We start from the raw sequence: 26,776 nt of genomic DNA, 5'->3' as shown, positions 1-26,776 counted from the left end.
CACTATTTATTTATGAGAGTGAAATGTTAACCAAATAATCTTATAGAAGTTACTGAATTAGATATTAAAGCATTATTTATACACATTCGTGCAAATCATAATCAGAAAATTTTCATATTAATAAAAAGTATTTCTACCTGTTGCAATTTTCATTCTCACATCGACATTATATTATAAAATAGTAAAAAAAAAAATTATATGATAAGACACTTGAAGAGATATTTGCCAAGTATAAAGTATTTTACTTCCGACAGATAAAATATTATTCAATGTTAAATATTATTCAATAATTAAGAAACTTATAATTTTGTTTTTATATTAAAAAGACATTTAAAACATTTTTACTAAACTCAGTTTTTTGTTCACTAATAGAATTAATGTTTTGTTAAATAAAAAATTCCTAATTAATGAATGTTACACATAGTATATATGAGATATAAATAAATATATTTATGTGACTTGAAATGTTTGATATATGAAATGTTTTATTATAAAATATTTTAAAAATTTAGATTATTTTGTACATTTAAAAACTATAAGAATATTGTTATACTTACATATAAGTATTTTATAAATTTTATCCAAATATTGATTTAAGGAATTCTGTTCTATTTTTCCCTTGTGCTTCTCCTTTCTTGTTTCTTATCTCACTGTCAGTCTCTCTCTGCTTAACTTCAGGCAATTCAAAGGCTGTCTCCTGTCCTTGGTCATGTTTCTTGCGCAATTTTTTACTTCTGTCTACATTATACGAAAAGAAGTTTACTTCTCTCTTAGCTTGTGCTATTTCAGTCAAAAGTCTTTGTTTATGAACGGCCCGCTCATATGCCAAACGTTCGCTCAAATGAATCCATTTGAATCTGTAAAAGAGAAATTAAAATGTGAATAATAAATATTCTATAAATATTAAAAAATATTTCATATTTTACCTGGGCAAATATTTTATATTCCACATAATATCATAGAATTTGCTCTTTTTTCTTGTAGATATTTGTGTATTGTTTAATGTTGCTGCTACAAACTTGGCTACCTTTTTACTTTCAAATTCTACCCAACCTTCAGTGAAATTCTTAATTGCTTTCTTTCGCTTCTTTTTCTGTTTTTCAGGTTGCGTCTCTAAAAACATTTTATTTAAATTGAAACACATCGTAATTAGCAATTTGAGATGATTTTTATGTTTAGGATCATTCTTAGAAATTAACTTTTACTTATTTATTTGTATATATATTTTTAGAATCTTAACATGCCTTCAATCTAGATTCAGATTTAAAGGTTTTTTGATACACAAATTGATTTTTACTCTATAGCTGAGGTTATGTGTAGTTTATGTAAATATTATACAAAAAAGATCAAGACTAACCATTTTCGGCTAGTTGCAAGTACACTCTACCCACTTTCCCATAAGCGGAAAATATTTCCCGGACCATTGTAATATTCATATATTTTGGGATTGTGGACAAATATATTATTCCTCTTTTAACCTTTTTGCCAGACTTCACCACGTTGGTCGTTTCAATAATCTTTCGTGTCAGAGTCGATTCATTCTCCGTGTCACAATCGGTTGTACGAGTGTCTTCATTGCTTTCGTTTGTATCTTTGCAATCCATCTTTATATTAAATTATTCAATCACGTAAACAATAAATAAAACAGCAAACCGTATCACATGTTCACTGCCATTACCGATGATTAAAAAAAATGGACGATGTCTCGATTAATCGAACTAGTTGATAGGTTTTCAATTAATCGATATTTTGAAACGATAAATTTTCCGTGCGACTAATCGATGTTTAATCTTTTTCCACAGTCGATGGTTTCAAGTGATGACTGATTTCGCGCGCTGCTAAGTTGGTTGCGCAACGCGCGAACGCGCACGTAGGCGTTTCTGTATATGTGTACCGTGCATACATGTCGCACACGGCAATCGGCTGCCGATTCGCGGACTGACGGCACAATGAATCGTTAAAAAGAATATCGCGAGTGAATTGTGCAAAGTGCAAAACGAGTGGTCGTAGAATCGACCTCGTGAGGAACGAGCGAGCGAACGAGCAGGGCAGCGAGAAAAGGGAGAGTGGATAAGCTGGCCACTGCGGGAGATCATCGTCAACGACGTTACGCTACCCAACGCGAGCCAAACAAAATGGCCGCCCCCCGCTTGTCTTCGATGGTACTGTTGTTTATCCATTAGGGAAAACGTTTCAACGGCGAAACGGAGCACGCTTATCGATTTCCCGCCGCCGCGAGTTCCATGTCGTCGATCGCCGTATCGCATTTTCGTCGATTACGATACGCGAATCGTTGACACTTCTGGTTTTTTTTTGTGCGCAGACAACATTATTAGCGTGGTAGTAAGCATTATCGTTATTATCGTCGAGAAACGGTAGTGTGGTCTGTTTGCAAAGGCACGAGATACTTCGTCAACGTAGACGCGCGCTATCTTTTGGGAGCACGTGTGTCAGGACATGCAGACGCATCCGGTCGACAGTATTTCCAATTCTACGATACCTCCGGCACACTCTCGAGTATAATTTCGCGCCTAGGTAATTCATAACCTCTTTAATGTTTTGCTTTATATTGCTAAATCTTTTACTTTTAAAATCGGCCAATATAATTGTTTTATTTATTCTCTTAGGCACGAAAGATGTCTAGTTCTTTCATCGTGGAACCGCAAGATAGCGGTTCTGAAAAAAAAGACGACACATTGATTATTGTTGTTAACGATGACGGAACAATATCTGTTGATCAGGCAACTTTACACAACATGATAAGTGAGTAATTATGAGGATATCAGTAAAGAAAGAAAATATACAGCAGACTTTTAATAATTTTGCATATTCTTTGCATTGTAAAAGAAAGAATTTTTTGGGGAAATATTCTTTGTTATTTACGGCAAGATAGTTATCTAGAAAAATCTAAAAAACAGAATTCAAAAAGAATTTTATTAAGATTTAAAAATTTTTTGTTATTCAAAAATTTTATGTTGTAAATGGAAGTCAGAATATAAATTATTGTCACTAAATATCAGAATATGGAATATTTGCTTTATAGTGAACACTAATATGTATGAATTTATATATACAAATTTACAAAAGTCTGGTGTATAGCACAATAGGAAGAGATGTATAAATATCACAACCATTATAAGTATTGAATTATTTGACATTTCAGTAAATCAGTCAAGTGCTAATGTTAACGTGGTAAGATTAGGACAAACTGAAGCAGATGCTGAAAATGGTGACATAACGTTGACAGTAGATCCACCGCCGTTTTTGCACTCCGCAGCGAGCTCGGTAAGCGCTAATGCCAGTACCGACTCAGGTGGGTTGGTAGATCCATTTATGGAAATGGATCCAGAACAGCTGAAAACAATAGAGACAGCTCTCCAAAGTGAAGAGGCAAAACAGATGCTTGGGGAGAATGTCACTGCGATGCTTGGTATATTATTTTTTATATTATTTTCTTTTTTTAACTAAAGTCAAAGCTCTTATCATTTTCATGTAACATAGGAATCTTTTGTTCGTATTAGTGTTTTCGCAAAATTTCATTGATGCAATTACGTAGTTGAGATAATATGTAAATGCAACTTTTATTTTTCTGGGTCAATACAGTTAATTTATTTTTTTTAGATATGTTAACAGTGGAAGAGGAGCAAAATAAGATACGATACAGTATACAGTTGGATCATTGTTATACAAGTAGATTGTCACCCAGTGATCCAATACCAAGAGACCCTTTGCCAGTCGCTGATGATTCACCTGATTCTGATGTACAATACATACGTCAAGCGTCATCTCGAACTGTTGTGTCATCTATTACTGACACAAACAAGGGCAAAACTATTGTGAAGAGTGCACCTGTAATTATTGTTACATAATAAATATAATATTATCTTAAGAGTCTTTTTTTTTAGGGCTGATTAATTGTGTGATATTTTGTTAATATTTCAATAGGTATTGCAGACCAAACAGATGAATAGACCGGTACGCAAAGCTGCTATGTCTACACATACAAACATAACCGCATCCCCTAGAACTAGTACAAATATTGTTGGGACTCCTAAATTATCAGGGCATCATCCTATGCCAAGAAATATAACAAATGTTCAGCAAGGAATTGCTAAAGGTATCATTCTAACAATTATATCACTAATATAGTCTTGGGAGCCAAATATCATTCTTATAATCATGTTTGTAGCACAAGGCAAGAGTAATGAGGAAGAAGATGATGATGAAACAGAATCATCTTCAGAATCTTCAGAATCAGAACCATCATCTGACAATGACAATGATTCGGACTTTGGCCCTCGTGGCACTAAGAGAAGTAATGTCAGGGCACGAGGAGGACGAAAAGGTCTTACTACAAGAGGTGGTAGCATGGCGGCCGTTCGAAGAAGAGGTCAAAATAAGCAGTTGGATATGGAACAGGTGCGACGATTAGATATGGAAATGGCCGCTGCCGTTAATGCGATGAAAACTCCTGAGAAAGACGATAAATCGGGTAAGTAAAATTAATTCAAGAAAGCAATCGACTTTGTAATCGAGTAAAAATAACGTAACATTTTAACATTGTTAGAGAAATTCAATTCTAAAAGTAAGAGACAAATTAAAACTCTTGGTGGAAAGAAGAAGGAGGAGCCGCAATTCACGGAAACGTCTCCGTCTGTGTCCGAAAATGCGTCAGCGGTTAATGAGAAGCCGCTGCAAACGACAAATCAAGTGAAGGCGAATCTAATTAACGCTAATATGATTAAGGGCGACATGATAATAACCAAACCTGGTCAAGGAAGAAGCAATCCGAAGGTTACTTTTGTTCAGAAACAAGTTACGATGAAACCGAATGAGCTCAAGAACATCGGACTTAAAAAGCCTGTGGTGGTTCCTAAAGGAAAACTTGTAAATCAAGCCGATACAAAGTATTTTACGACCAAAGATGGAAAATTGGTGCAATTACCAGTTGCATCCAAAACAGTGTCTCCGATAACAACTCAGCTTTCTCCAGTAAAAACATTGGTACAGCAACCGGTATTACAAAAAAGTCCACCGAGTGCGAATCAAGGAATACCGGTGCAGCATCAACAACCAAAAATTACTTTATCCAAGTTGCTTGATTCCAATGTACAATTAAAATTTAAAATACGAGAAAAAAGAAAATCTGATTCTAGCATAGAATCCGTCTTCAAAGGAGAAGAAAACCTTGCGAAAGCTGCAGAGAATAAAATGTTAGATAGTGAGTATTTGTTTATCACATTGCCAGTTGCATAGTCGAGATAATGTGTAAATTTTTATTTTTGTGGATTAATACAGTTAATTAATTTTTTTTAGATATTTTTTAGTTACTTTTTAGATATTTTATTTAGATATGATTAAAGAGATTCAGACATTGGATTGTATTTTTAAATGTTTTTTTATAGGTGTGAAGAAACTTAAAAAAGACAATCGGAAAGCTCCTGGATACGTAGCGGAAGGTCCTGCACTTTTCTCAACGCCAGATATAATTCGACGCGTTGGTTCGAACAGTGATGGGAAAGGAGACAATGGAGCACCTACGACTCCCACGACACCTCCTACGACAGCGATACCTACATCCGCGTCACCGCCTCTTCCTATATCGGCAGCTATTTCACTGAATATCGGCGTCTCTGTTGGTTCAGATGTAACCCAGAGCACAGTTTCTAATAAAATGATAGTATCCAATATAGAACAATCTGTTCAACCGGAGACACAAACCTCGTTAAACCTCGATGGAGATACTAATGCTATACGAGGAGACGAGAGTGATCAGAAAACAGAAATCAAGCCACCTCTGGCTGAGGAATTGCAACCGTCTCTCGATTCAGGTAAAATTAACTCTTCGAGTGAGATTCGTTATATGGTCTTTCCCAGTGCTGTTTAATACGCTTTTTATCTGCAAGCGAATCTTAACTTTTATGGTCTTTATAATGGTTTAATGGTGACTGTGTAAACATTTTTTCAACATTGTTATTCTATTCTCTTTTATTTCTTGTTTTTATTACTCTTTATTAAAAAAATAACGCTATTTTAACACATCTAATAAACAATTTAACACGATACAACAATCCCTTTTCCTTGAACTCCCATATTTTTTTAAGTTATATTAGCAAAGAATGACATACAGTGTATGTCAATGTAAAATTTATGTTTTTGCAACGCAATTCTATGTTTTCTTAGTGTCAAATACTGCTTCATCAGAGGGAATTATTCAACCTGTGGCACTACCTCATGTTCCAAATCATGTTTCTAAGAATAGTAAGTTTTATTATCAATTTATACTGTACAGGTGAAAATGTTGCACACGTGTCTATTTTTCTACACAATGACAATTGCGTTCTCTTATTTATAATTTAAATTTAGACTATATTTTTCATGTTTGTTCTTTTTTTGCTTTTAGAATATTGTATAGTATTTATGTTACAGTAACAATTATTTAGATGTTATATTATAAAATTATTATATTTAACGTGCTTGTTAAAGGTGGAATAGAGGGAGAGGAACATTTATTGGCTACTTTAGAAATGGAAGCCAGTAAACACGAAGAAGAATTACTTGCTGAAGCGTTGTTATTACAGGAGGAACTTGGAGTGGACTTAGCTGAACATGTAAGCCAAAATCTAATCGCACACATGCGATCACTCAAATCCTTAAATTTTTTATCTTGAAGTTTCGTAGATTAAATGTAATTTTACAAATAAATAAATATTGGGTTGATCAGAAAGTTTTCTTGGATTTTCGCACTTACTTTTATCAAAAAAGCTCTTTGATGAACCCAATATTTTTTTGTACATATATTGCGAGTATATTTTCTTAATATGTATATTTTTATTACTTTAGCTTTTGCCAAAGCTTGGTTTATAATTCAGTTTTACCACACTCATTCATCCACTTTTAAAATGTATCTGCTTTATAAAATAAGGAACAAGTTTCTCTTTAATATTACTATTTTTTATTCTGTTACTATTAACATACTAATATGGCGATTCTTTATAGCAGCTAATAAAATTTTATAGCAGCTATACACTTTAAAACACATCAAACTTCTGCTTATTTTGCGTAATTTAATCTTACAATACATTAATAATGGTTACAAATTTTTACCTTAACACTGTACCCCATTTAGGTGACATAAATTTTATTAATCTAATACATTTGTATTGAAATCGCATTATATTATTTTTCAAATACAATTTTTTTACATTACGTATAAATTTTTTAATTAGAACACTATGATATTTTTATTATGTACCTTGCATACAGTCGGCACTGGTTGATTCCACGCCGCCGGTTACGGAATCTTTAGCTTCGAATAGCATGCTCGTACCTACATTAATACCACCCGAACAAGAGTTGTCTAAACCAGAGGAAACAGTACTTACAAGCGATTCGCTACAAAATCAGACAACAAATTTGAAAGAAACGAGCAAGAAACTTTCAAAGGATGACAAAGAGCCGATTCAAATTATTCGCGGCAATCGTGTGATTACGTTACCGCCCATCGAAGCACCTGCCACGAGAAGCAAACGACTGCAAGCTAAAACTGAAACGCCGAAGCCGAAAAATCCTGAACCAATCAAGAAACCGGAGAAATTGACGTAAGTTATTATATTGTAACCTGAGCAGTTTTGGATGCAATAATAATCTAAGTAATTTTACGTAGCTTTAGATTTAAAAACATTTTTAAGTTTGGATAAGAGTTTACGTAAATTTCAAAAGTACACATGTATTAAAGTACAAATTTAAATTTAAACAATCCTCATATTTAAAATAGCATTATTTGAGGCGACGTCAAGTAATAATAATCGTTAACGTTATTGCAGTCCACAAATTCAGCAATTGTTACCCAATAAGGAAGAGCTAAGAACGGGTGTAAGTGAAGAGGACGAAGAAGACGATGATGACGATGACGAGGAAAATTCAGATTCGGAAGACGATCCAGATCGATTATGGTGTATTTGCAAACGGCCACACAACAATCGATTTATGATATGCTGTGACGTTTGCGAAGACTGGTTTCACGGGAAATGTGTACACGTCAGCAAAGCCATGGGTAAGTATTCTGACTTTATGTCTAACGAGATGAAATATTTATTTTTAGCAATAGTTATACATACGAGAAAAATCAGAAAAGTAATAAGACTACATGTTTCCTTGAGTTCTCTTGAATTTGTATCTTATACATATATATATATATATATATATGACAGGTCAACAAATGGAGGAAAAGGGTATAGAATGGGTTTGTCCAAATTGCCTACGAAAGAAAGCCGAAGATGAAAAAACAAAACTGAATTCGCAATTATTATCTGTGAAACAAAGAACAAAGGTTGAACCGGTGACCGAGACTTCAACGTCGCAGGCTGCGTTATCAAAAGAATCGTCGAGTTCTCTCACGGACTATGGCACTCCTCCTCAGCACTCCTCAGTTTCTGGCACGATGCAGTGTGTTGTTTGTAAGAAAGAAGCCAGAAATTCCAGCATTTATTGCTCGGACGCATGTATTCTCGCACATGCTCAGGAAACTTTGACGAAGGACAAGCCGGTACCGACGGGATCAAATGTAAAACCTGGAAAGTCGCCTATTACAGAAACCATCAGATTAAAACCCGAGGCCAGAGTGATAGTTTTTGACAGAAAGAGCGGCAAAGTTCTTACCGGTAAATTTATTTAGTTGACGTTAAATATATATATATATAAATGACATGTAATTTCATGAATTATTATTTCAGGCGCGGATGCTCCGACGAGAACCAATTTGCGAACGTGGTTGAAGGAAAATCCGTCTTTCGAAGTGGTAGGAGCCAATAATATCAATACGCTTCAGATAGGTGGAAAGCTTGTCACGCAAATCCAAACATCTACAAAAACTGTATGTATAAAATTAAAATTAGATTTTAAGTTTATTTTAAATTTAGCTACGAAATAACACTTTTAAGTAAATTTTTAGATTATCTATGTTTATATTAATAATAATTCTACTAATCAGTATCTTGAACTATGAAAGATGTATATAACTCTATTTTCAGACAAAAATTACGCAGTTATCGCCAGTAAAAGTGCAAACTATTCCAAAGATGATCTATACAAAGGTTGCTGGATCGAAACAAACTATCTTAGCGCCTAATAAAAAAATCACGATAATTCCTGCTACACAACAGGTGAACGTGTCGCCGAGCAATAAACCGATACAGCTGAAGCAGACGACAATCACGACGACACCGGGAAAATTTTCTATGTTATTGAAGCCGACGACTCCGAAGAGTGTCACTCCGACACAATTGAAAGTCCAAGCGGCAAATTCGCCGAAGCAGCAGACACTGGTTAAGAAGCAAGAGACGAAGCCATCGCCGTCCCAATTGAAGCAAACTAAACTGACACTGGCGAAAAAACCGGAAGCGGAACCCTCCACACGAGTGATTACGCGAAAAACTCTGACAGAGTCACTGTCTACTCGTATAAAGGAAACCGAAGATCTGAAATTAACCGACGAAGAGATCGCGGACTTGGCGTTCAACATAGAGCTCGAAATGTTCAAGTATTTCAAGGACACGGGTTCCAAATACAAAGCGAAATATAGGAGCCTCGTGTTTAATATAAAGGATACCAAAAATTTGACATTGTTTCGAAAGATCGCAGATCGCAGTTTAGCACCGGATGCTGTGGTACGATTGAGCCCGGAAGAAATGGCCAGTCAAGAGCTGGCCGAGTGGCGAGAAAAGGAAACCAAGCATCAGCTGGAAATGATAAAGAAGAATGAACTGGATCTGATGGCCCAGGCGAAGTCGATCGTCGTGAAAACTCACAAAGGCGAGCAAATAATCGAGAATGACGGTGGAATCGATCATGTCGATCCCAAGACGCCGGTGCAAGATATCGTCACAGCGTTAAATAGCGGCGACAGCATAAGTTCCACTGTTGACGACATGAAGAAAGACAAGGATAAAGAGGAGAGACTGAAATCCCGAACGGACGCGAAGAAATCGAAGAACGCGGACGAACGAAGGAAAAAGGAGAGAGATAGGGATCGCGATGGTATGAAGTCTAAGAATAAGGATCGACGGGAGAGAAGCCGTAGTCGACATCGCCATAGCCGAGACCGCAGCAAGACGCGAGATAAGAGCAAAGAGCGGAAGTCGAACAGAAATAAAGAGAGCAAACGTGACAAGGATCACGAGAAGGATAAGGATCGAGAGCGGAATAAAGATCGGGACAAGACGAGGAAGGAGAGCAGGGACAGAGGTCGGCAGAAAGAAAAGGACAGGCATAAGAATAGCGATGATCGTGCGAGAAATTACAGCGGAGAATCCAAAGACATCGATAAGAGAGAGGAGGAGCGTAAAAAGGAGACGGACAAGAAGAAAGAAACGTCGCCGCTTCCTGCGGAAAAGCCGATAGAAGATCGCCTCTGGCGACACGTGGAGGACGAGGCGACGACGAATACAATTGACGGAAACGATTCTGACATATCTGACAGGGAACCCAGTTCTACTGTTACCATCAAGACACCTGACATAAACGAGGAACCCGAGAGAGAAAAGGAGCAGGAAGTGGACAGCAAGGAGGCGTCGACGAAGAATAGCTGGCAGACCGTTTGGCGCGGCTTCGTCAATATGGTGGATGTCGCGAAGTTCTTTATAACCGCGCAGGAGGTCAGCGGCAATGTGAAAGATCTCATGGATGATCTGCCGGACACTGTGGATGTTGTTGGTAGAATTAGTCACGAAACTGTTTGGGATTATATCTCGAAGATGAAGAGAACTGGTTCGAAGGAGATCTTGGTCATCAGATTGACAGCTGCAAACGATGAAGAAAAGATTCCTTACATAACCCTGTACAGTTATCTGAATAGCAGAAGCCGTCTAGGAGTTGTGGGCAATGTCTCTAAGAATATCAAGGATTTCTACATAATGCCGTTTTCCAGTCAGAGTACGATTCCACCCGTTCTCCTGCCACTTACCGGGCCCGGTTTCGAGGAGCATCGACCGCATTTACTTTTAGGCATCATAGTACGCAACAAGAAGAAACGACTGTCGGCTATACCATCGGCGATATCCGCGAAGACATCGAAGAAAGAATCTGACCGGAGTTACACCCCGCCGTTGGTCAGCGTGCCGAAGGAGAAAACCTCGTCGCCGCCGCCCTCGTCGCCTATGCTATACCTTAACAAAGCGGCCGCATTGGATTCGAAGGAGAAATCGGCGGTGACGCAGATGACTCTAGAGTCTTTGAACAAGGCGCACATAGGCATGTCGCGCGGTGTCATCGACACTGCGACGATATGCAAGATTGTGCCCGAGTTGTCGTCGAAGATCGATCTGACTTCGTCGCCGGGTAAGGTAGCGTTGGACGATGATGGTGATGAGCCGTATAGCCCTGGTGAGATGGACGACGACATGGACGATTTACAAGCTGCCACCGACAGCGCGAGTATTGTCGCCTTATCTTCTAGTAAAAATTCCACAGAGTTGCAGCGAAAGATGGAGGAACTGAACAGACAGATCGAAGAACAGAAGCAACAAATTGAGGAGCAGAAACAACAGATACAGAGCATAAGCTCGTCGTTTCTTGACGAAGCGACACCCACTCTGCCGGTGAGAATTTTCATAAGACTAATTTTTTACAATTTCGATTGTTATCGTTGTCTTTCTGTTTACCCGGAAATAAAATTGATTTTAAATCCGTCCGTATATCCAAATCCCATCCTTGAGCTGCTTTAGATTTTTACTTCTGAGAGAATTCTGAGATTTTGAAAGAAATGAGAGAAACGTTTATTGAACAAGAAAATTATATATTTAGCAATGAGATTAAGACAAAATCGATATGTCTTGTGCAATATATGCAGAGATGTAAATATATTTTTAAATTTTCTGCATCAAATCGATATTATAACCGTGTAAGATCACGGAAAGTAATGCTATGAATTAAAATTTGTATAATGTACAGAATCTAGCAATGCAACGAGTATTAAATAAACTCGTGTAAATATATGTATACATAGCGTTCGCATGCAACTCGGGCATTTACGGAAGTATAAATCTGTCAGCTCTATATATTTCTTTTAAGAATTTTTTTAAAAATTTTATAATATTTTTGCAGAATACAAAAATGCAAAATTATGAACACCAAATAAGAATATTTTTAGTTTTAAATTGCAATGTAATATTTATATGTCAACTTTTCTGTTATTTTTCGAATAATGAAAATCGGTGAAATATATATAACATTATTTTATCGCCGAAGATACGTTTGTGTTCTATTAATCGGCGTTATCACACCTGAAAGGAACGATAAGAGTTCTGTTGACAATTGATTGTGAACATTATCAAGTTTCCTCGGTATCTCTTATCGTTTTTATCTGCAATTTTTCTACGATTATTTTCTATGATCATTTTCTATCTATATTTTGTTTTTAGGGTTTAGGACTAGATCCACCAACTAATGACGGCGATGAAGCTTACAGCCCGTCGGATGCTCGGTCTTTCACGCCACCTCCGCCCGGCATCACCAAACTCGCGCAGCCCATCCTCGACAAGGTTTCGGACATCACCATACCGCCGAATCTGCAGGAAATTCTCGCCAATGTCAAGCGGCAGGAGTCCTCCAAAGTGGATCCTTATCTGCCATCTAAGCCCAGCGCTTCATTTTTGCCCACGGCGGGCGCATCGATTTACCAAAGCACGGAGAGATATTCGCCGTCTTCTTCCAGGATTAGTCAGCCGGAGAAAACGTCATTGGAGATTTCGAAGGAGAGCAAGAGCACATTGAGTACTTTGAGCGATCTGGATCTGATCCGGAAGGCGGAAGAAGAATTGGCCGCTGTCGCTGCTGCAACGGCGGTGGCATCGGCGGTACCCAGTACATCCACCATGGTACCGCCACCCTCGTCATTACTCTCATCTCCTGGCGCGAGTCTGGTTTTGACGCCACCGCCTGTGGACACGCCCATTCCGTCATCATCGCAGGTTCTCTCGTCGCTCACGCTCTCCTCGGAGCTGGAATCTAGTAAGCCGTACAAGCTGAGCCCTCCGGACCCCTTCAAGAAGAGCTTCGCCTCGGAACAGCCGAAGCCGCCCGGTCTCGAGGACGAGGATTTTCCCGCGTTCCCGTCGACCCCGCCGGCGATAGACGCGGCTGCGTCGCGCACGAAAATCTCGTCCAAGAGCGGCATCGTGCTGAATGTCAAGCGGAAATTGAATGACGATTGTACGTCGCCCACTAAATTACCAAGGACTAAATCGCGCTGGAGTCAAGGGCCCTCCGAATAATTCCAATCGAATCGCTACGAATTACGGTGATCTCCGGGTCTACAGACTTTCCGTGTATGCTATTTTACGATTATCGTTGACGTTTGTCGTGCACAGAGTAAAATTTTGTTTTGTCTGTGCCCAAATGGCGTTTGAGAGAAAGCGATAGACTACGGAGTTTCATTGTAATATGTAACATAAATGTACAAGAAGTTGGTGGTGAAGAAACTGCAGTAGGATTTTGTGTACGATGAGTGAAATAGAAAAAGAAATGAAAATGGAGGGGAACTGGAGAGATGTCGCTAGTTCCTCTCGACAGCTGTTGCTGTGAGTGTGAAGGAATTTGCATGTTCAATAACAGCAAATCACGTGTACGTAAATATTTGCTTCGAAATGTGAAAAAAAACGCTATATTTCTGGCAACACGTATGTATAAGTAAAGCTTTGTTACAAAGTTTGTAGAAAGGTTGAAGCAGTATACTGCACGGCGTGCGGTTTGTACAAAAGCTTTATCGGTCGAAGAACGCTTTCTAATCCTTTTTCTGGAATCCTTTATCTCTGTGACCTCCTTGTTTACCGCCGAGACGACTTTTTACTGTACTTCGGCCGTAATTTAAAGAGAGCGAGCCTCATGGAGGGTAGTTAGTTGTTTCCCATCTTTCAGGGAATCTTCCGTGGCATATTTGCCGACGACATTCTTCATACGCCAATGAGGAATGAAAGTTTTGAAAAGTATCTAGGTAAGTGGAGTGTCCATTTCCCTCACTCTAAACTAGTAACAAACATGAAGACAAATATGTTAATGATACCAGACGATGAAGCAGATAAAAAATGCTATCGATATATCAGTATAGAAAATACATAAAAGTGAGATCGCTCCCTGGACGTGCGAGCGTAGATGTAAACACGACGTTTCCGCACAGTGCGTGACGTGTGTTGGATTCACTATCGAACATTATAACTATGCACGTATTGTCCCTGTAAATACCAAAGCGAGAGGGTAAATGATAACCGCGTCGCGCCCATATATAATACGTTTTGCACACGATAGATATGTATATATACACATAAGTGAGTCGAAAACTTTCTGTAATATATTTTATTAAAGACTTCAACCTGTTTGTCACAGAATAGAAGCCGAAACTTTTGTAAGGTCGGATATAAGGATGTGAACATGTCCACTTTGAAATCAGGGTGCAGCTTAAATGTATCATATCTCAGGAGGAAGAATTGAAGCTAGTTTTTTCAGAAATCGCAATTGAGAAAAGTGCAAGGTATTTATAAAATATTCTATATATACCACAGATATAAAATATTTTATAAAAAGTATAACTGCAATATTAAAGATGTAAAAATATAATTTTAGTATATGTAATCTCTTTTATATTATATTTTAATATGTATTTTAAAACACACAATGTATATTGAAACAAATATGTGCATAATTATAAAAATGAAAGGCAACTTAAAAAACTATTATGTTTATATTGCTTCTTGAACTGAGAAATCGATGCATTATTTGTTTTAATTAGGACATTTTTAATTTAAAAATGGCATTTCAGTTGCGAGTTCTTTTCTTCCATTGAAGCCTCCTGTATTTTAAGCAAGCAGCAATGTAAATAAGTTTCGCAGTCACTTGTATCCGACGGAATTTAAATACCGGTCACACAACTACAATACATGCATATAATTAGGCTGTAAACTTGCAGCAATTCGTACATGCGGCGCGATTAATGTTGAATGCATGTGTGCATTTCAGATGCATCTCGTATACATAATACATAAAATGTTAGCAGTAAGATTATTATCTTCTTCCATAAATCTTGTGAAAAACTAGCTGCTATAAACAACATTACTGGATGCGTTTAATTTTGTACATGTGGTTACCTGCGAGCGTGTCACGCAATCGCAACAATCGAATTTACACAGAAAATATACGGTGTAACATATCGCAATCTTATTAATGCGACTTGTAACTCCATTTTTAGTAACTTTTAAGGATTTAGTGTTTATCAATGATAGAAATATTTATGTTAATATTATGTTAAAATTTTTACAATATTGCAAATTTGAAAATTGTTTTCTTTCAAATCTTGATGAATTTCTGAGAAAGAATTTTAGCAAATATTGTAAGATATTTTCATTAACGTAGCGCTATTGTAAAACAATTTTGTCTCTTTGTTTTCCCATTTCCTCATTTGCGTTTTGAAGAAAAAAATGTACCACACATCTGACACACCTCTTTTACATCCTATATACGTTTCTCACAGTTTCTTATTAAACAGTAGAACATGAAATTGACATAATCTTGGAAAGTAACTGATGTATCACGCAAATTTTACTATGATATAATTTGAATCGCTCAAATTGCAGGACTTTGCAAAATAGCTATAAACTTGCTTACTTGAAGATTACAAACGCTTTATGTAGATTATTTAGGAATGAGCGATTTCAATTTTTATTTGTAGAACATCAGGCTATGAATATTATTGGGTTAACAGTTAACGATTTAACTTTAACCGCGACTAACAGGCTATAATACACGTACATTTTATTTACACACAAAATACTATACATTTGTTGAACACAGTCTATGTTTAAGAATACAATTTTTTGTAAGGATTAGCCATTTTATTTTATTATTCACTTTTGTACCACGATCTTCGGCTGATATAGCGCAGCAATTCTTCATTATTATGTATCGTCATTATTAATCTTAATCATAAAGAAAACTATATGCTATTGTTGATTTATTTAATTATTGTCCTCGCGCTTGTGAATAATAGCACGCATGCAATTATGTATTATGCAAAAGGTCTCTATGTTTATTGTTAAACACATCCCGAAATATGTTATGAATTTGTTTTCATAATTTCATTTAGCATTCACTGGCAATAAAAAGAAGAAAAAGCAATATTTATTTTTAACTTCTAGCTACATCAAAGATTGACTCTTGGATAATTAATTAGAAATATTCTTATATATCTAACAATTTTCTGAGTCTTCAAAATTATTATTAAATGTACTGATTTTTGTATAACTTAATATTTTCTTTTAATTGAAGCTAAAATGTACTAAATTTAAAGAATAGTATTTGAAGACTCTATTATAAATGTCTCTTTCTTTATTCCATTATTTTATTATTTTCAAAAACTTATTTAATATCAAAAAACAACCTTTTTTTATAACTTATTGTAAATTAAATATTGAAAACCACCCAAAAGTGTAGAATTTAAATGCTCCAATGAAGATTAAACACGTGCGAGAAATCTTAATTCAATCGTTAATTCAAAAAATAAATATTTTATGATTTTGTTGCATTATTTTTTTCTACAAAGCATACATACAAATATTTTTAATCTTTAATTAAAAAGAATTTTAAGTTGGATATAAATTTTATCATTTTTAGATATAAAATTGTATGCAACAAGGTTAGAAAATCGACTGCAAAGTCAAAATCGATTTTTTCGATTAATCGATCATTCGCAATCTCGTTAAATTTCCGCATGCGCTGTTTTGCGTATTTAAGGCTTTCGTCGTCGTGGCGTTACTTGTTTCCGGCATGCATGTGTACTGTCCATTTTTCCTGACACGCGCAATGGAGGTAAAGCCATTTTGTTCGGAGGTCCTACGTGGCGGCCGGATTGCTAAGCGTTTCAAGATTAGACATGATTCTCCGTAAGTATTGCGTTAACACCGGCAATTTTAGTGTTATTTGTTTTTTGACGATAGCGAAATTATACTATCGAAGAAAAGTACGAACTTCCAAGTTCAGGCACGCCGGGTGGCTGCATGAAATCACGCGTGTCCGGCAAAGTTTGCTTTCACATAATTTTCATCACATATTGACCGTTATATATATCTAAATTTATTTCAATGATGTATAATGTTAATATTTTTTAAATTTAAGATAATAGTGGCTATAAATTTGGTTATACTTACTCGATATTACGTTATACTGTAACTACCGGGTATAGAATTCTGCATTTAATTTATAACATAACGTACAAATGTTAACAAAAAAGATTCAAGATTTAGAGATCGAATAATCCTCTCTAAATTAAATGTAAAAATATAAGCAATTATATTACCAAAATTGAAAATTCTCTGTTACTAAAAAAATGAATTTCTTAACCTATGCTGATAAACCATTTTTATCTTAATGAGTATTATCTGCCTTCCCTAAATTCCAAATTCGTTTTTTTATTACTGTATAATATATATAAAAAATATTACTCAAGAATTAAAATTATTAAATTTAAAAATTTTGAGGAAATTTATTTAAAATTATATATTATGTTTTAATTTTAGAAAACATTGTGTTAGCTTAAAACCCTATTATGTACATTGTTAAACATTAATTTTATTATAAAGTTTGTTGGGCAAAAATTTATATAATTTTTTGTTCACTTTTTAGCTACTGTGTTATTAGCGTTGGTAGCAGTATGTGCACATTCTGCACTCTCAGAAGTCGCCCATTCGACAAATTCATATTTATCAACAGCTGATAGACTGCGTTTGAAGAGCATACTTGAATCAGGATTTCAATTAGAAGATGTATCCACAGTATATTATGCAGTTAGTGGGTACAAACTGCTTGGAGAAGCTGTACCAAAAACAGATGTAAATGTCTTCTTATTTTATATAAAGTATCAATTGTTTAAAGTTTAGTATACACCAAGTATTATATGATGACAAAAAAGCTATAATGAAAATTCATGATTGTTTGATTAGTCTTTCTGATAATAATCTTTTCTTCGTTACAATGTGTAATATTTTAAATCATTGTGTTAATAGTACATTTGCTTGTTTAGGCTATCTGTAAATATTTAATAAAATCCAATGGAGAAAATATTACACCTGAAACGGCACTTTACCTCGCGTCCACATGGAAAGCTATTGGAGGCTGCCAAGAGTTTCCCGCAAGTGCTGTGACTAAGGTAATGTGTATATTTAATAATGATCAAAATTATGTGATTATTGTAATGATGTTTATTAAACTTTCGTTCTTCTGTATGAAAACTGAAGACAACAATTATCGCTGAACAAAATATTTGAGAAGTTATAAATAATGTTGGTATGCTACACATAGTATATAAAAAATACAAAATTTTATTTATACAGATATTGACAAACGTTGTACAAAAAGATACTTCTACACTCTCTGATTTGTATTTTGCAATAAGTGGCTTGACAGCTTTGTCGCAAAAGGTACCTGCTGCCAGAATCGACAAGTTAGTAAAATTAATACAAGCAGCTTTACGGAAGGATGACAGTCTATGGAAGTAAGTTACATTTGAAATAATATATTAGCATTAATAATCAAAATTTTAATTTGGACTAACAATAATGATGCTTATACTTTTGTTCTGCTAAATGCAAAAAATGATAAAAGTAAAATTTTTACTGAAAGAAGCATCTTAAAATTTATATATTGATATTATGTTATTTAAAACATTAAATATTAATCAAATTTTTCATTTCTAGTTTGGGATATACATTCCATATTGCTGCAGACTTAGGCACACCAGCTGCATTTGCCTTCGATCGTATTGAGGATGCTGTGGTACAAGCTGATGAAGTGAATGGCCAATACTTGCAGTTTGAAGGCGGTCTTTCCATTACGAGTATGATACTCTTTCTATTTAATTTCAAATTTACTTCAGTGTTTAATTTTACAATTGCACACATGTGTCACCTGTGTCTTGTTTAAACATTTAAGTTTTCAAGATGTTTATAAAAGTTATATATAAACATATTTTTTAATTTATATAAACATTATCTTCTAAGAATCTTAAATTGAATGTATGGATTTCTTCTGAATCTTAAATATTTTAACACTTATATAATTTAAATACAAAAATCCATGTGTGTCAGATTTAAATACTGTAAAAAGATATATAATATTTTAAAGTAATTTGAACTAACTTTAACATAATTTTTTATAGGTTTTCTTATCAATGGCATTCTTAAATTGTCAACTTCGTTAAAGAAAAAGCCATCATTGAACTTCCAACAGACTGTTAAATTCAGCAATTATCTTCTCTCACGACGTTCCGTGCAAACCGCGAAAGGTGTCACGAACTTATTGTCTGCTTTAACTACTTTGGCAGTCGACAGTTCTGAGAAGCCTATTTGCGTAACTTTAGCCGATGGAGGAATCGTTATCTCTAATCAGCAACCACTGGTCACCGTCAAAGTTTGTGATATTCTTGGTCAGGCCTTGCCAACTGTGCCTAAAGTCGTTGCAAATTCTGCCACAAGAGTAGGAGATGACGTTGTTATTCTTAGTAACGAGAATTTACAATCATCTACATCAGACAAGTAAGTACTGTTGATTTGGTTTTCTATTTTTATATATTGTTAGAAAAGTTTTCTAATTTGTTTTTAGTGAAAATAAAATTAAAACATTAAGTGAAAATTACCCAACACACCAATATGTGTACTTGATCCCCAATTCTTTGCTGAATCAGTTTTTCCTTGCTGATGTCAGTTATACCTTGGGGTATAGCAATAGTTGTTGGATAATCCCTTTAACCTTTATTTTTTAAATTAAGGTTAAGAAATTCAACATATATATATATATATATTTTTAAATTATATTTTTATTTAATTTTTATCTTCATATATTTAAATGTAAAATTCTGTTTTTGTCTACAGGACTTTGTTTACAATGAATCTTATGAATGTGAAACCTGATCGCGGTTTTTACAAGGTATCAATAACTGCGTCTTCGGTCACGAATACGATTACAGTGAAGGTCTTATCTGAAGCGATACTGGACTACTTAGAGATCGGCACTGGCGATGCCGATCAAACTACTCAGCCAAAACTTACGAGGTATTTCCATAATGCTAATATTTTTCGTGATATTTTACATACTCAATATTTTATATCTTTAATGAAAAAAGTTTACGTTTTTAATTACAATTTTTTATTAATTCCAGGGTAAACACAGAATCCCCGTCGAGCAAACTTGATCATAAGATAGAAGCTGATTCTCAACAGAAACTAGTCATGCGATTCTTGTTGCGCGACTCTTCCAATAAGAAACCGATGCGTGTGCATCAAGCCTTCGTACGCCTTACGTCCGCTTCCGCGTCCACCAACAAGCGAGGTCACGAAATCTTTTTTGTCGCCGAGCCTGATGCTGCTCACGTTTATAAATTCGATATGGTAATTTTATGTTATTTCGCATTTTCGTGTTTATTTCCATATGCAAAACTTTGGTTATGTAACCTTATTCTTGTATTTTCTTTCTGCATATATATAATTTTGTCTCTAATATTTTAGCCGGTTGGAACAGCAGCTGCAAATTTCGGCTATCAAAGTGGAGAATATAATATGGAATTAATTATTGGCGATGCCGTAATTAGCAATCCATTCCGGTTCAACATCGGCACGGTGACTTTGAAATTTCCTGAGTTGAGTTCAACAGAAGTTGGCGAAAAGAGTGCATCTTATAAGCAAAAGCCGAATGTATATACAACTAAGCCGGAAATAAAGGTAATATTCTTATGTACATATCTAGATTAACACCAATGCTCGTTAGTGGCAGAAATTCTTTGATAATTTTGTCACCTCCAAAACATTGGCAGATAATCACGTCAAAGATAATATATTTCCAAAATTTAACATTTTGCGTAATATTCTTTACGCTTTGACGAACACTTCTATAAATAAAAATTAAATCTGTGTCTTTCTAACAATTTGCAATTGTTATTTTTCATTTCAGCACATGTTCCGCGAGCCTGAACGTAGACCCCCAGCGTTTGTATCGAATTTGTTCACGGGATTGTGCTTAGCACCGGTTCTATTGTTGCTGATTTTATGGGCTCGGCTTGGTATCAATATTTCAAACTTCCCTTTATCTCTCAGTGCAATTACATTCCATATTGGATTAGGAGGTAATGTGATAAATCATATTAAAAGAAAATCGCTTATCAACTATTTACACGTACTTCGATGATGATGTACAGCTTGTTTGTTTTAAATGTTAATTATTGTATTATTCTTTTACTTTGTTTTTTTATATTTATAAGAACATGAAATATATTATTTTATTTAAAACTCAGGGCTGACCTTAAAATAATCTTAAAAAATAAGTAATTTAAAATTCAAATCGATGTTACATAGGCATTTCAAAGTTATGTTTGTTTAAATATGTTTTGCATGTCCTTAATAATTAACAATAAGTGTTAAGACCTTTATTCTTTTTTACTGCGATTATATTGCATTTTGACGTCGAAGCTTTAACATTTAAAACAAACGCACTGTATATAATGTGCCCGATCTTGCTTGACAGAAGATGACATATAATCTATTTGTTTTCATCGGGCAAATAGCAAATTTTGTGATGTTTTCGCAAGTACGATAATTATTGTTGATCGTATTTGTAGCCCATGATTCACTACAAATTACTACATTCGTTATATTGACAAGTCGTGGGAGCAGTGCAGTGGAAATAACCGGGACTTTTTTTATTTCAGGCATCTTTGTGCTGTTCGGTATTTTCTGGTTAAAGCTCAACATGTTTGTCACGCTGCGATATCTCCTCGGTTTTGGCGTTGTTACATTCCTCGCTGGCAATAAGATGCTGTCGCAGATAGCACACAGGCATAAGAGTCAGCGTTAATTTATATCTGAATGTACGTTACAATTGCAATTCGAAATGCGTAATAAATACAAGACTGCCGTAACAAGTTCTTCTGTGCTATCGATCAAACTTGTTAAAGTGGTAGAAACACTGTGGTATTTTTTCACTTGTCACAGATGTACATAAATCACGACATTGTTTACTTCGTTTCTCATACGCATTTTTTCATAATTCATCAACGGTTTATATGGTAACTAATGTACGGTTACAAATTATTGTACCGACAAGCAGTAAAATTATAATCCCAGATCACAAATCTAGACAAATTATAAAATTTGATATTAGTGATAGTTGGACTGTCTTTATAATCTTTATCTGTAAATGTTGCATTTTATATATAAAATAATATAAATAATTGCAGTTTATTATTTCTATATTGCCAACAAGAGCGAGTGAGACAGAAAATACTATTTTATGTTTAAAACAATTTTGTTGCTTTTTAATGATGTAAAATTTCTCACATGTATACGATAAAAATTGCCACGATAATTGCAATTATTCAGCGTAGCGATATTAATTACGGGTCGTTGCAGGTACATCTGAAAGAACACGGAAAATATGATGTTACGAGTGAGTTTTCAGAAAGTATTCTACACTTTTTGTATATTTTTGCTATTACTTATTCTGCATCATATAGGAATTAAGACATTTGCGTAAATGATTTGCCTCAATCTTCAATTTATCTCTCTCCGATCGTAATTGCATAGTAATCATTTGTGCAAGACCGACTCGTCGCCAGAAATTTGTCAAATCTTGATAATTCATAATCTGTATTGGACAAATTCTTTAAAATTTCTTGATTTTATTATAAATGTATGCACATATTTCTGAATACAAAATTAACCTGGTGAGAGACATCCCGGATATCTGGCGGAGTAGCATTTTGATGTGACGTGGAAGTTGTTGAATCTTCTGCACTCTCAACAAAGGGAAGTATCTTTTCGTATTGCGTCTCATATTTGCGACAGATTTGCATCAGCGTGAGCAGTCGTTTGCCTTTATTTACAAGACGCTCTAAATGCTTTATCGTCTTATTGTACTCGATAGACAGTATCTTCAATTGCTCTTTGTCTTTCGCCTGTTCTGAAATTGTTTTACATTTCTCAGTTCGAGATCATTATAATAATAATTAGGGATAACACGATTGTTAATGTAGTTTTGTGTAGTTAGAAAAAAAATTCGAGATATAAGTTATACAAAATATCAATCTAAATAAACCAAAGAATTAAAGAATAATATGCACCGAAGAGGAAACGATTTTTTACAGTCCAGTAGACTTTTTGAAAAAAATCGTATTCCGCTAGAATTTCAGAAATCTCTCTGTTAGTCGCCGCATCGTACGTCGTTATTTTGCTTCGGAATTTCTGTATTTCTTCGAAAAGACTCGCCGTACGTAATAATTGTTGTGCTATCACTTGTTGATCTTTTCCGTCTTTTTCTTTAAGTGGTTCATAATGATTTCGGCGATCCTTCGTTTCTGGTATGATGTCATACTGACTAATATTAACTCGCATTGGATGTTAGAATAAAATTAGTTTACATTAATTTACATGGATCGAATTCTATTTCGGAAATTATCTATGTGATCGAAATATAATTTAAAAATAAATTTTATATAAGTTTAACTATTTTTTTAGTCAAAATATTAACACATACAAATGTTCTTCCGTGTTCATGATTTTGAAGTTGAATATAATTTTTATTACAAACAATATTTATGGAAAATATTGTAAATATAAAAAATATAACGTTAAAACATGCAATCTAGATGTTCTAAATCTTACTATTCTGGTAGTCTGACAATACTTGTCGCAGTTCCTCCCAGAAGCTTCGCAACTGATTCTCAAGTTGAGTTGCAGAAAATCGACGAATATCCTTACTGTCCGCCACAAATGCATCGATTTTACCTTTAGAGATATAATTCAGATATAATTAGTCAAACTAAGAGGTCTTGTACAAAATTATAACAATCATCCGTTTTAGTTCGAAAGTATTTATTCCATTCTTTTTATTAAAACCTATTTTTATTAAATAATTCTATTCAATATATTATCTGTTATTGCCAACATGAATTATGGTATTGGCATAAATTAATCTTTATTTTTAATTATTCCAGATATAAGTAAAATTATGTAAGATTAATATCTATACTTAATGCAATGCTCTTAAGATTGTTTAGTGATTCTTTCAGTTGTTGCTGAACGTTGTGAGTTACTAATTGTAGGAAGATCTCATTCTCATTTTGCTGATGACAAATTTTATTGACTTCAATGTCTTTCTGGTCAAGCTTCTCATTTAAAGTCGCTCTATAATTCTGTTCTTCGCGTTCCATTTTCTTTTTGTATGATCTTAATAATCGATCAATGGTTTCAATATGTGATCGTACATTTCTTTGATACTGCTCTTCGGCCTCGGCTAATTCGTCCATTAATAAACTTATTCTGTGAAACATGAGATACATGTAAAAATATCTCTGAAAAAATATGCAAATTTTCTTTGTAAAAAGGAAAGATGTGAACTTCTCGTTCTTTTCAGTGAATCACATTCAAATTAAAATTGGACTTTAGAATACTGACATTTTTTTCCAGAAATAGCGCAATGTTATCAACAGTTTGTAATGAGTACATTTAAAAAAGTTCCAAAAGAGTTATTATACATACAATAAAAGATTTTTTATTAAAGTAATTGTTGCAAAATTAATATTAAATGAATATTAAATATATTCTCAGTCACCACACAAATTTCTTATTCAATCCTGATGCAAGAATCACGTTAAATAATTTTGTTGCGTAACCTATTTAGTTGACACAAATAGTGACCTGTAGTCCTTGATGTCAAGAGCTCGGTCGAAATTGCGCCATGCGACCTCCACATCCTCGATGATCTGTGGCATTTTGATCCTCATCATCATTTCCCGCCATAGCGTGCGATAACGCTTTGTAGTCAGAGCACCGAGCTTGATCTCGCGCATTAGCTGCTCTTTTCTCAACATTCGAGCATGTTCCTCTTCTTCCTGTTCCCTTTGTTCTTTAGTCTTTTTTTCTCGCTTTTTATCTGCCTTGCCTACCTTGATATCATCATAAACATTTTTAATATGTTTTTTAATGTTTTTTTAGAATAAACTTGCATTCATTTTTACATACGCGCGCACATTATTATTTATAGTATATATATATGAGTGGTCTTTTAAGGTGAAAAAATTGTTATAAAAAATAAAATCTTACTCACCGCTGGTCGCATGTTTTAAATCGCGTTGCAATTAACAAAGTTTATGATTTGGTGTAAAATTCTTAGGCTAAATTTTCCTTTGCGAGATGCATGTGTTTTTCGCGATTTTCTTATTTTATACATATTTAATTTTCATAATTTCTTCAATATATTTCTTGGATCTAAAAGTACAATATATAGAGATACATCATTTAAAAATGTATACATATATAATATCAATTATGTCAATATAATATTTAATAGAATTTTAACTTTGGATTTATTTATCAAGGTTTTGCGTGGAAGTAGTTTAGTTCTCACCAACGAATATCTTCTCGTTTATATCGTCTTATACACAGGTCTCGTATGTATCTTAGACGATTTTTATTTGATTTCGAAAGACATGTTATTAATGCAGACATTAAGCATGCGCTTAATTTGCATATACATTCTGTGGCAATGACCATGCCGGCGCTACTACCATTCCCATAGAAATATGTAGACTTTGCGCGCTATCCTTTTAATACTAACGATTGGTAAATGAATGTTTAAGGTACAGCACAGATAACAAGTTGCTAAGGGAACAGAAAAGTTAAATTATTAAACGATTGCGAGGTATAATTAAATTAGCATCCTACAAAGCGGCAGGTTCATTAATAACAAGGTCACATTATGCAAGATTGTCCATGTAAAATATTTTACAGATACAAGTTGTTTCCTCAGAGATTGTTAGAGATAGCATCCATCACATTATTTTTTCATTGAGATAATAAATTAATCATTTATGTAAGATATTTCATAAGTAATTAGAAAGTAAAACAAAGAACATTTATGTATTTTTTTCTAAGTAATGTGACAATGCCATGTGAAGATTCTAATTTCAGTATGATTATCAGTGTATCTATATTAAATCCACTTAGGTGACCCATAATTTGTGACAAGACTTGAGAATTGGAATTTATTTATAATTATATACACTGTATATAATTATATATATTTTGTATATATGTATTTTAATTGGAATATATATAATATTAAAATCAATAATGTTATTGTTATTCACATGTTTTGTACTACATATGACTATATGGAAATCTATATAAATTTATAGATTTCTATTTTATATTCTATTGCAAAATTATAGATCGTCTAAAGTGGGCTTAATAAAATTCGCAACAGATCGCGAAATAAAAATCTATGGTATAATAAACATGAAAAATCAGAATATACATACCAAAAAATTAAACGTGGCATATAGAATTATAAATATAGCTTTCATCTCTCGAATCCTGTCGTGAATTATGAATTGTTTAAAAGAGGCTCGATGATAACATTGGGATTTTACAAAGTTGCGAAAAACCTGAAAATCAATAAATGTTTCAGGAAAAAAACGCTATTATATACAACAGGTTAATAATCAACAAGATGATAAATTCTTATAGGCTACGCCCAAAATTATGCTGTGTGTTGACATTTGCGTGCAGTTCTGATAAAAATAAGAGTTACATAAAGTTAGATATGCACATAGACAATTGTGTTAAGGTTATTTCTAGTTCTGTTCTGCTGTTCTTTCTCGTTAATTCATAGAGCATTTTCCATGTCGAAACAAATATAGATGATGGAGTGAAATATACGCATAGATAAAACACGTAGAAAAAAGTCA

General features: G+C 34.4%; 4 protein-coding genes across 5 annotated transcripts; 2 read left to right on the top strand and 2 right to left on the bottom strand.

The window, feature by feature from the left end:
* Positions 1-430: 430 nt before the first annotated feature.
* On the bottom strand, positions 431-1,722 carry LOC105677238 (activator of basal transcription 1-like). Its single transcript, XM_012375698.2, has 3 exons — positions 1,358-1,722; positions 927-1,113; positions 431-857 (listed from the first exon to the last, which is right to left on the bottom strand). The coding sequence occupies exons 1-3, from the start codon at positions 1,602-1,604 to the stop codon at positions 578-580; spliced, it is 714 nt and encodes a 237-aa protein (XP_012231121.1). The 5' UTR covers positions 1,605-1,722; the 3' UTR covers positions 431-577.
* Positions 1,723-1,867: 145 nt separating this feature from the next.
* On the top strand, positions 1,868-15,992 carry pps (protein partner of snf). 2 transcript variants are annotated; one of them, XM_012375765.2, is made up of 16 exons: positions 1,868-2,535; positions 2,628-2,763; positions 3,164-3,430; positions 3,622-3,851; positions 3,946-4,117; positions 4,190-4,492; positions 4,568-5,221; positions 5,406-5,831; positions 6,184-6,261; positions 6,487-6,611; positions 7,267-7,601; positions 7,827-8,056; positions 8,214-8,663; positions 8,736-8,875; positions 9,033-11,597; positions 12,420-15,992. In XM_012375765.2, the coding sequence occupies exons 2-16, from the start codon at positions 2,637-2,639 to the stop codon at positions 13,269-13,271; spliced, it is 6,954 nt and encodes a 2,317-aa protein (XP_012231188.2). In that variant the 5' UTR covers positions 1,868-2,535; positions 2,628-2,636; the 3' UTR covers positions 13,272-15,992. The 2 variants fall into 2 exon arrangements, with proteins under 2 accessions (XP_012231188.2, XP_067210892.1); XM_067354791.1 differs by lacking the exon at positions 1,868-2,535 and having other exon boundaries at positions 2,625-2,763; positions 3,141-3,430.
* Positions 15,993-16,798: 806 nt separating this feature from the next.
* Positions 16,799-21,952, top strand: OstDelta (oligosaccharide transferase delta subunit). Its single transcript, XM_012375773.2, has 11 exons — positions 16,799-16,928; positions 17,668-17,873; positions 18,065-18,190; positions 18,375-18,535; positions 18,738-18,877; positions 19,199-19,574; positions 19,911-20,090; positions 20,198-20,426; positions 20,544-20,756; positions 20,986-21,157; positions 21,740-21,952. Exons 1-11 carry the CDS (start codon positions 16,919-16,921, stop codon positions 21,883-21,885), a joined length of 1,959 nt encoding a protein of 652 aa, XP_012231196.2. The 5' UTR covers positions 16,799-16,918; the 3' UTR covers positions 21,886-21,952.
* Positions 21,953-22,246: 294 nt separating this feature from the next.
* Positions 22,247-26,530, bottom strand: LOC105677233 (dynein regulatory complex subunit 2-like). The gene is made up of 7 exons (XM_067354832.1): positions 26,348-26,530; positions 25,135-25,688; positions 24,726-24,973; positions 24,058-24,347; positions 23,691-23,813; positions 23,150-23,383; positions 22,247-22,989 (listed from the first exon to the last, which is right to left on the bottom strand). Exons 2-7 carry the CDS (start codon positions 25,144-25,146, stop codon positions 22,712-22,714), a joined length of 1,185 nt encoding a protein of 394 aa, XP_067210933.1. The 5' UTR covers positions 25,147-25,688; positions 26,348-26,530; the 3' UTR covers positions 22,247-22,711.
* Positions 26,531-26,776: the final 246 nt, after the last annotated feature.

This window comes from Linepithema humile, chromosome 5 (genome assembly GCF_040581485.1).
Source record: "Linepithema humile isolate Giens D197 chromosome 5, Lhum_UNIL_v1.0, whole genome shotgun sequence".
In the NCBI taxonomy this organism is placed as follows: Eukaryota; Metazoa; Arthropoda; class Insecta; order Hymenoptera; family Formicidae; genus Linepithema; species Linepithema humile.
Note: the sequence above shows the minus strand (reverse complement) of the source record. Positions and strands in the feature narration are given on the sequence as shown.